At 49.2% G+C, this 11,221-nt stretch overlaps 1 protein-coding gene across 1 annotated transcript in view; it reads right to left on the reverse strand.

Moving 5' to 3' along the window:
* LOC115078898 (mucin-2-like) overlaps window positions 1–736 on the reverse strand; it is a 64,556-nt gene extending 63,820 nt beyond the window's left edge. Inside the window, exon 1 of the mRNA XM_029581971.1 lies at window positions 629–736. Within this exon, the coding sequence (XP_029437831.1) occupies window positions 629–673 (45 nt within the window). The 5' untranslated portion in view covers window positions 674–736. The remainder of the gene's footprint in view (window positions 1–628) is intronic.
* Between the last annotated feature and the right edge of the window lie 10,485 nt (window positions 737–11,221).

Here is an 11,221-nt window from a genome sequence, read left to right on the forward strand (position 1 = left end):
GGAAGGCGAAACAGCTGTGAGGACAAGAAGCATAGCACTTTCCTGTCCCTTGGGGTGCCTGCTCCCTCTGTTTCACTTCCACCGGGTTTGGACACGTTTCTGGAGAGCAGGCCCATTAACAATGATCAGCCAGATAGATTTGTGGATCGCCTCATTGGGATCTGCCGGTACTTCCAAGAGACCTGGATTGAGCACTGTCAGAGACAAGGATGCTGGGCGAGATGGACCATTGGGTCTGATCCGGCATGGCTGCCTTCCCCCTGCTCGTCTCATGGCAGACCCGGGCTCCCCTGTCCTGTGAGGTGGCAATGACGCCACACGTCTCCATCGTACGTCTACAAATCAAACCGTGGCGGCTATCAGCAGATCCAGGATGTACTGCTTGAGGTTGGGAGAGGTGTGTGCTCTCCATGACTGAACTAGGCTGCCATTGGGACCGTACCCCTGGAATCACTGTGGGGGGGGGGGGGGGGGGGGGGGGAGGGAGTGGCGGCCAGGCCTCCTCACAGAGCAGAGCAGAGGGACAGGGTTAGGTGGATGACCAGAGCTCCATCACATCCATCCTTCTTGTGGTTGCCTGGCAGCTCTCAGAGCCCGGGAGCAGCTGGGCCACTCCCACCCCACTGACCTTGATAGATTCAGTCTGCACAGTGTGGATTCGGTCTCCTTCCATGATTGTGTTCCTTCGCTCACGCGCTCTCTCTCTCTCTTAAGATTTTTCACTCTCCTCCTCCAAAGCCCAGGAAAGCTTAAGAAGCGCAATCTCCAGGGAGACAGGAAGCCTCCTCTGCGTGATGTCACCATTATGACATCATCGCCCTTCACTCTACTTCACTGCAGCAGATTGTTACTGGAATGTGTGCCAGAGATGATTCCTACCTGCTCTCCATGAATCAGTTTGCGCATGAGCCCATTCAATAATGTTAAGGTCAGCGCTCAATAACAAAATTCTCTGCTAAGATGCACAGCTTTCAGTATCTCCCATCTCCAACAGTGCCTGAAGTACCCTCACCAAAACCGGTCGCCCGCCAGCTGCAGGGCAAAGACGTTATAAAATCCAGTGCTAGAGCCATCAAGCACCTTCATGTCCTCGGTAACCTCCAGCACCTTAAAAGGGGCATCCATTCTCTCGCGTTCTTGCTTCTAGCTTCGGCAATTTTGCCTCGTCTTTTTGGCCATTAGACTCTCCTTGTGATTATTATAGCTGTTCACAGAACCTGCTGCAAAGCACAGCTCTTTTCCTTAAGGGCATCAGCTTCTCTATCTCCCAGCCTTAATTCTTTAATATTGTTCATCACCTCTTCCTTCTAAGCATGCTAACAGACTCTCTGGTGTATTACATTTTTCATAATACAGCCTCTTAGTAAACTTCATAAGCTGATCTATCGTTCCACTCAGTATAATACTTAATTGGCTTCTCACCCTACACAACTCTCTGAACTGTTCCTCTTCTTTCTCTTTCTTCTGTTTCAGTTCTAAAGGTGTAATCTCCTTCTCGTGAGCTCTTCTCTTCTTTTTATACGATGCTACGGAAATAAAAATCGCCCTCCGTGTGCTCTTGCCTGCATCCCATAGCACCTCATCAGCTATCACCCCCATGTCATTAAATTCTGAATAAGAACACAAGATAAGCCATACTGAGTCAGACCAAGGGTCCATCAAGCCCAGTGTCCTGTTTCCAACAGAGGCCAATCCAAGTCACAAGTACCTGGCAAGTGCCCAAACATTAGACAGATCACAAGCTACTATTGCTTATTAATTACCATAATAGAAGTTTATGGATTTATCCTCTAGGAACGTTTCCAAACCTTTTTTAAACCCAGTTATGCTAACTTCTGTAACCATATCCTCTGGCAATGAATTCCAGAGCTTAACTATGCGCTGAGTGAAAAAGAATTTTCTTCGATTTGTTTTAAATGAGCTACTTGCTACCTTCATGGAGTGCCCCCCTGGTCCTTCTATTATCTGTAAATAACCAATTTACATTAACTTGTTCAAGTCCTTTCATGATTTTGTAAACTTCTATCATATCCCCCCTCAGTCACCTCCTCTCCAAACTGAAAAGTCCTAACCTCTTCAGCCTTTCCTCATAGGGGAGTTGTTCCATTCCCTGTTTGCTTTTTTGACTGCTGCAGCACACTGAGCCGACCATTTCAATGTGTTATCCACTATGACGCCAGGATCTCTTTCCCAGGTGGTAACTAGGGATGTGCATTCGTTTGCAATGAAATAGGAAATAAAGACGATGTTTCCTATTTCGTTGCATTTTGGGGGGGGCCTGACATAATGAAAGGAAAACCCACAAAATTTCATGTGGGGGAGGGGGGGGGGGGGGGAGAAAGGGCACATTAAAAAAAAAACAACCTCCAAATTTAATTAATTACAACTCCCCACTGTTCTGACCCCCAAGACTTGCTGAAGGTCCCTGGTGGTCCAGTGAGGGTCCCACCCCTGTTGTGGCCACACTCGGCAGACCACGTGACCAGAGCAATCCCCCTGATAGGCCAATCTGTCCCTACTACCCCCCTTTCACAAGTCTCCTATCCACTTTGCCCTTCTGGTTTCTAAGAAAACTAAAAAGTCATGGGATAGGTGGTGATGTCCTTTCGTGGATTACAAACTGGTTAAAAGTCAGGAAACAGAGTAGGATTAAATGGTCAATTTTCTCAGTGGAAAAGGGTAAACAGTGGAGTGCCTCAGGGATCTGTAATTGGACCGGTGCTTTTCAATATATTTATTTATTATATATACTGACATTTGATCTCAATTGAGATATCACACCGGTTTACATTCAGGTACTGCAGGTATTTCTCTATCCCCAGAGGGCTTACAATCTAAGTTTTTGTACCTGAGGCAATGGAGGGTAAAGTGACTTGCCCAAGATCACAAGGAGCAACAGCAGGACTCGAACGCTGGTCTCCAGCCCACTGCTCTAACCACTAGGCTATTCCTCCTCCCCTACTTGATTAGTAAATGTGTTGCCCACAGGAAGAAAGCCCCGTTCCATGCATCCAGCTACCCAAAATGGATTTCTTTCCTCCCCATTCAATGTTTCCTGTAAGGACTGGGTTGTGGGGGTGCAACCTTTTTTTCTTGAGAGCAAACCTTTTTTGGTTTCATTACCCTGTGAGCCCTACTTTCTTTGATGTAAAAAGCCTATCAATTTTATGCTCACAGCAACCTAATCTTCAGACTACTACTTCTCTAGTGCTACACAAGGCACGCAGCGCTGTAGAAACATACAAAAAGACACGGACGCGCACAGCTTAGAGGAAACGCTGGCAGCAGCACGCACACAAACCTTCTCACATACGCACTCACACACTAACTCCCTCACATATCCACTCTCCTACTCATGCTCATTCTCACAAACACGCCACACACACTCACGCTCATTCCTTTCATTAACAGCCCAGACTCCCGGGCACAAGCACGCTCATCTCAGTGACTGCAAACCCTTCACTGTCAAACGCTTTCAGAAGTAACACAAACCACTCAGGTCTCAAAGAGCAGCAGCCTTATCTATGACACGGCAGCCATGTAAATATTATACCCTGCCCTGGAACACTAGTACACCACCTACTGGTGTTAACAGAAGAAAGCCCTACAGAAAAGCTACGTGCCAGCAGAAATACTGCACCTCAGTTACATACATATACAGAACGCACACAGACCCTTCCCTAACACACACAGACCCGTCCCTAATATAGAAACCAGGCTCTGGAAAATTCAGATGCACATTCACTAATCACTAAAAAGTTAGCATACTTTTTTTTACGTTTTGTTGTCTCATCTTATTTTTCTAATCAGTTGGCCTCAGCCTTTTTTTCCCCATATTCCCTTTCTCCACCTGTCTTCTTCCCTTTCTCCCTCCATCCACACCCACACACTGGCAATCCCACACACACACACACACACACACCCAGGCTCTCAAACTTCTCCTCCACCAACACAGAACCTCACACCCACCCCCTCCACACACACACAATCTCTCACCCACCCACACACACATACACCCAGGCTCTCACCCACCCACAGGCTTTTACCCTCGCCCCACACACAGAGGCAGGCACCCACACAGAGGAAGTCGTACATGCACACACATACACACACAGTCTCTCACCCACCCACCACACACAATCTCTCACCCACCCACACGCACACACCCAGGCTCTCACCCACCCACAGGCTTTTACCCTCACCCCACACACAGAGGCAGGCACCCACACAGAGGAAGTCGTACATGCACACACATACACACAGAATCTCTCACCCACCCACCACGCACAATCTCTCACCCACCCACATACACACCCAGGCTCTCACCCACCCACAGGCTTTTACCCTCGCCCCACACACAGAGGCAGGCACCCACACAGAGGAAGTCGTACATGCACACACATACACACACAATCTCTCACCCACCCACCACACACAATCTCTCACCCACCCACACACACACCCAGGCTCTCACCCACCCACAGGCTTTTACCCTCGCCCCACACACAGAGGCAGGCACCCACACAGAGGAAGTCGTACATGCACACACATACACACACAATCTCTCACCCACCCACCACACACAATCTCTCACCCACCCACACACACACCCAGGCTCTCACCCACCCACAGGCTTTTACACTCGCCCCACACACAGAGGCAGGCACCCACACAGAGGAAGTTGTACATGCACACACATACACACACAATCTCTCACCCACCCACCACACACAATCTCTCACCCACCCACACACACACCCAGGCTCTCACCCACCCACAGGCTTTTACCCTCGCCCCACACACAGAGGCAGGCACCCACACAGAGGAAGTCGTACATGCACACACATTCACACACAGTCTCTCACCCACCCACCCCCATACACACACAAGTTCTTAACCCCCACATACATGCAGCCTCTTTCTCTCACATACACACACACACAGACACACACTCACAGCATCTCACCCACTCAGGTAGTTATCCACCCTGCCCCCGGCTCTCACATCCAGGTACTCATCCACACACACGCCCAAACACAAGCAGTCACCCCCACACACAGGCATTCACCACTCCACCACCTAGGGCTCTCACCCAGCCACACACATACACACAGAGCCTGGGCCTCATCTTCGGTTGCCAGCAGGATGGGGGTCCACTGGCTGCCTCTGTGTCTTCTCTTGCCACAGGACCGGCTCCGCAGTGGCCTAAAGAGTTGTGGGGTGGATGGCAGCAGGAGTCGTTTATCCAGCGGTAAGAGCCGCGAGACTGGCCCCATGGCAGCAGGGGATGACGTCGGGATAAACCCGACTCCTGCTGCTCAGGAGGAGAGGTGATGCCCACCGAGCAGATTGGGTAGGGGTTTTAGCACGGGGGGGGGCTAAAAGATGTGAGTGGCCGTGAAAAAAGTTGTGCCCAGCCGCGCATACCCAGAGGGAACAGTGCCCCCAATACCCCCTGCACACAACTTCCTACCCTTCCCTTTTGCCTCCTTCTGGACCATTCTCCAACCACCCATCCTGCCTCTCCTCCCCTTCCCCCCACCCACCACCCCTCCAACCCCGGAAGCAAATACCCTTAATCTTCCTGGAAAGTTGGTCAGCACACCCCTCCCAATGTCTCGTCCCTCCCCCCCAGCCATTATTGTAAATTAGGATTCCTGGGGCCAGCAGGACAGTCCTCAGCTTTCAGCCTCTGAAAGAGAGCAAGAAGAAGAAACAAGAGAAGAAAGGAGGAAAAAGGAGGAAAAAGACAGAGAAAGACAGAGAAAAAGAAAAAGAAAGCGACAGGAGGAAAAAAACATTCTCCTGCTCCTGAAAAAAAATTCCTTGCTCCATATTCATGCAGCAGCTAAATCGTACTTCTCCATCTCTTTTGCTCCTTCCCTAAAACTCCACCACTCCTTTCACTCCTGCAACCTATCCAAATACCGATCCGATCCACGTGCCCAGCCTCTATGCGCCTTCTCCCTTCTGTCTCTCCCCATCCCCCTGCGCTGAGGCGGTCCATCTTCACCTCCGAGACCAACGCCACTGGCCTTTACCTGTGAAAGGGCAAACCAGCCTCCTGCGTGGCCTGGAAGCCCTGCCTGGAGCTGCCCCCGCACACACAGACACACACTCCTCCTCTCCCTCTCCTCCCGATCTTACTCCTGCTAGGCTTCTGTCTGCGTGGGGGGGGGGGGGGGGCAGATTTTCTGAGCAGCCACCACCTTTCAACGATGCATCTTCCCGGAGCCTTTTCCAGAGGAAAGCAAAGAGTAGAATTAGGGGGTCACAATATGAAACGTCAGGGGGGAAAGACTCAGAAGCAACGTCAGGAAACACTTCGTCAAGGAGAGGGTGGTGGAGGCCTGGAGTGCCCTTCTGGAAGAGGTGGGGGAAGACGAAAAGGGTAAACGAATTGATAAGCACCGTGAATCACTAAAGGCGAGAGTTGGGAATTAAGAAGACGGTGCATGGGGGTGACCAGCATGGAGCGGCTGCTGCTACCTCTACCAGAAGGCGTGAGGATTACTACACTTAACCAATTACCTTACGTGGTTTTTCACAGCAGCATCGCTCTCCGCTTTGATAGCAGGGGGGGACAAAGGGGGAATTGGATTCAGGTGACAGCCAACACTGGGCCGTGAATTTTAAGGTCCAGGGCACTGATACGCAGACGTTAGGGAAAATGTGCAGGACTGCTTCTACAGCCAAGTGCAAAAGCAAAACACAGTCAGTCTGCAGCATTGAATGAATTATCAGGAAGGCTGCTCACCCTGTAAAAATGTTGCTAGCAGTAATTTAGTTATGGGTTTGACAGTTACTTGGTTTTGATTTTTAATATTACTACCCTTAACAGAAACATGGGGGTAAACTGCATGGAGCGGCAGTTACTACCCTTAAAAGAAACATGGGGGTAACCTGCATGGAGCGACAGTTACTACCCTTAACAGAAACATGGGGGTAACCTGCACGGAGCGGCAGTTACTACCCTTAACAGAAACATGGGGGTAACCTGCATGGATTGGCAGTTACTACCCTTAACAGAAACATGGGGGTAAACTGCATGGATTGGCAGTTACTACCCTTAACAGAAACATGGGGGTAAACTGCATGGAGCGGCAGTTACTACCCTTAAAAGAAACATGGGGGTAACCTGCATGGAGCGGCATTTACTACCCTTAACAGAAACATGGGGGTAACCTGCATGGAACAGCAGTTACTACCCTTAACAGAAACATGGGGGTAACCTGCACGGAGCGGCAGTTACTACCCTTAACAGAAACATGGGGGTAACCTGCATGGAACAGCAGTTACTACCCTTAACAAAAACATGGGGGTAACCTGCATGGAGCGTCAGTTACTACCCTTAACAGAAACATGGGGGTAACCTGCATGGAGCGGCAGTTACTATCCTTAACAGAAATATGACGGTAACCTACATGGAACGGCAGTTACTACCCTTAACAGAAACATGGGGTAACCTGCATGGAACGGCAGTTACTACCCTTAACAGAAACATGGGGATGACCTGCATGGAGCGGCAGTTACTACCCTTAATAGAAACATGGGGGTAATCTGCACAAAGCAGCAGTTACTACCCTTAACAGAAACATGGGGGTAACCTGCACGGAGCGGCAGTTACTACCCTTAACAGAAACATGGGGGTAACCTGCATGGATTGGCAGTTACTACCCTTAACAGAAACATGGGGGTAAACTGCATGGAGCGGCAGTTACTACCCTTAAAAGAAACATGGGGGTAACCTGCATGGAGCGACAGTTACTACCCTTAACAGAAACATGGGGGTAACCTGCACGGAGCGGCAGTTACTACCCTTAACAGAAACATGGGGGTAACCTGCACGGAGCGGCAGTTACTACCCTTAACAGAAACATGGGGGTAACCTGCATGGAACAGCAGTTACTACCCTTAACAAAAACATGGGGGTAACCTGCATGGAGCGTCAGTTACTACCCTTAACAGAAACATGGGGGTAACCTGCATGGAGCGGCAGTTACTATCCTTAACAGAAATATGACGGTAACCTACATGGAACGGCAGTTACTACCCTTAACAGAAACATGGGGTAACCTGCATGGAACGGCAGTTACTACCCTTAACAGAAACATGGGGATGACCTGCCTGGAGCGGCAGTTACTACCCTTAACAGAAACATGGGGATGACCTGCATGGAACAGCAGTTACTAACCTGAACAGAAACATGGGGATGACCTGCATGGAGCGGCAGTTACTACCCTTAACAGAAACATGGGGGTAACCTGCACAAAGCAGCAGTTACTACCCTTAACAAAAACAGGGGGGTAACCTGCATGGAACGGCAGTTACTAACCTTAACAGAAACATGGGGGTAACCTGCATGGAACAGCAGTTACTACCCTTAACAGAAACATGCAAATAACTGCATGGAGCGGCAGTTACTACCCTTAACAGAAACATAGGGGTAACCTGCATGGAGCGGCAGTTACTACCCTTAACAGAAACATGGGGGTAAACTGCACGGAGCAGCAGTTACTATCCTTAACAGAAACATGGGGGTAACCTGCATGGAGCGGCAGTTACTAACCTTAACAGAAACATGGGGTAATCTGCACAAAGCGGCAGTTACTACCCTTAACAGAAACATGGAGATAACTGCATGGAGCGGCAGTTACTACCCTTAACAGAAACATGGGGGTAATCTGCACAAAGCAGCAGTTACTACCCTTAACAGAAACATGGGGGTAACCTGCATGGAACAGCAGTTACTAACCTGAACAGAAACATGGGGATGACCTGCATGGAGCGGCAGTTACTACCCTTAACAGAAACATGGGGTAACCTGCATGGAACGGCAGTTACTACCCTTAACAGAAACATGGGGATGACCTGCATGGAGCGGCAGTTACTACCCTTAACAGAAACATGGGGATGACCTGCATGGAGCGGCAGTTACTACTCTTAATAGAAACATGGGGGTAATCTGCACAAAGCAGCAGTTACTACCCTTAACAGAAACATGGGGGTAACCTGCATGGAACAGCAGTTACTAACCTGAACAGAAACATGGGGATGACCTGCATGGAGCGGCAGTTACTACCCTTAACAGAAACATGGGGGTAACCTGCACAAAGCAGCAGTTACTACCCTTAACAAAAACAGGGGGGTAACCTGCATGGAACGGCAGTTACTAACCTTAACAGAAACATGGGGGTAACCTGCATGGAACAGCAGTTACTACCCTTAACAGAAACATGCAAATAACTGCATGGAGCGGCAGTTACTACCCTTAACAGAAACATAGGGGTAACCTGCATGGAGCGGCAGTTACTACCCTTAACAGAAACATGGGGGTAAACTGCACGGAGCAGCAGTTACTATCCTTAACAGAAACATGGGGGTAACCTGCATGGAGCGGCAGTTACTAACCTTAACAGAAACATGGGGGTAATCTGCACAAAGCGGCAGTTACTACCCTTAACAGAAACATGGAGATAACTGCATGGAGCGGCAGTTACTACCCTTAACAGAAACATGGGAGTAACCTGCATGGAACGGCAGTTACTAACCTTAACAGAAACATGGGGGTAATCTGCACAAAGCGGCAGTTACTACCCTTAACAGAAACATGGGGGTAACCTGCATGGATTGGCAGTTACTACCCTTAACAGAAACATGGGGGTAAACTGCATGGATTGGCAGTTACTACCCTTAAAAGAAACATGGGGGTAACCTGCATGGAGCGGCAGTTACTACCCTTAACAGAAACATGGGGGTAACCTGCACGGAGCGGCAGTTACTACCCTTAACAGAAACATGGGGGTAACCTGCATGGAACAGCAGTTACTACCCTTAACAAAAACATGGGGGTAACCTGCATGGAGCGTCAGTTACTACCCTTAACAGAAACATGGGGGTAACCTGCATGGAGCGGCAGTTACTATCCTTAACAGAAATATGACGGTAACCTACATGGAACGGCAGTTACTACCCTTAACAGAAACATGGGGTAACCTGCATGGAACGGCAGTTACTACCCTTAACAGAAACATGGGGATGACCTGCATGGAGCGGCAGTTACTACCCTTAATAGAAACATGGGGGTAATCTGCACAAAGCAGCAGTTACTACCCTTAACAGAAACATGGGGGTAACTTGCATGGAGCGACAGTTACTACCCTTAACAGAAACATGGGGGTAACCTGCACGGAGCGGCAGTTACTACCCTTAACAGAAACATGGGGGTAACCTGCATGGATTGGCAGTTACTACCCTTAACAGAAACATGAGGGTAAACTGCATGGATTGGCAGTTACTACCCTTAACAGAAACATGGGGGTAAACTGCACGGAGCGGCAGTTACTACCCTTAAAAGAAACATGGGGGTAACCTGCATGGAGCGACAGTTACTACCCTTAACAGAAACATGGGGGTAACCTGCACGGAGCGGCAGTTACTACCCTTAACAGAAACATGGGGGTAACCTGCATGGAACAGCAGTTACTACCCTTAACAGAAACATGGTGGTAACCTGCATGGAGCGTCAGTTACTACCCTTAACAGAAACATGGGGGTAACCTGCATGGAGCGGCAGTTACTATCCTTACCAGAAATATGATGGTAACCTACATGGAACGGCAGTTACTACCCTTAACAGAAACATGGGGTAACCTGCATGGAACGGCAGTTACTACCCTTAACAGAAACATGGGGATGACCTGCATGGAGCGGCAGTTACTACCCTTAACAGAAACATGGGGATGACCTGCATGGAGCGGCAGTTACTACTCTTAATAGAAACATGGGGGTAATCTGCACAAAGCAGCAGTTACTACCCTTAACAGAAACATGGGGGTAACCTGCATGGAACAGCAGTTACTAACCTGAACAGAAACATGGGGATGACCTGCATGGAGCGGCAGTTACTACCCTTAACAGAAACATGGGGGTAACCTGCACAAAGCAGCAGTTACTACCCTTAACAAAAACAGGGGGGTAACCTGCATGGAACGGCAGTTACTAACCTTAACAGAAACATGGGGGTAACCTGCATGGAACAGCAGTTACTACCCTTAACAGAAACATGGAAATAACTGCATGGAACGGCAGTTACTACCCTTAACAGAAACATGGGGTAACCTGCATGGAACGGCAGTTACTACCCTTAACAGAAACATGGGGATGACCTGCATGGAGCGGCAGTTACTACCCTTAACAGAAACATGGGGATGACCTGCAT

The sequence above is a fragment of the Rhinatrema bivittatum genome, chromosome 1, assembly GCF_901001135.1.
Source record: "Rhinatrema bivittatum chromosome 1, aRhiBiv1.1, whole genome shotgun sequence".
NCBI classification, from domain to species: Eukaryota; Metazoa; Chordata; class Amphibia; order Gymnophiona; family Rhinatrematidae; genus Rhinatrema; species Rhinatrema bivittatum.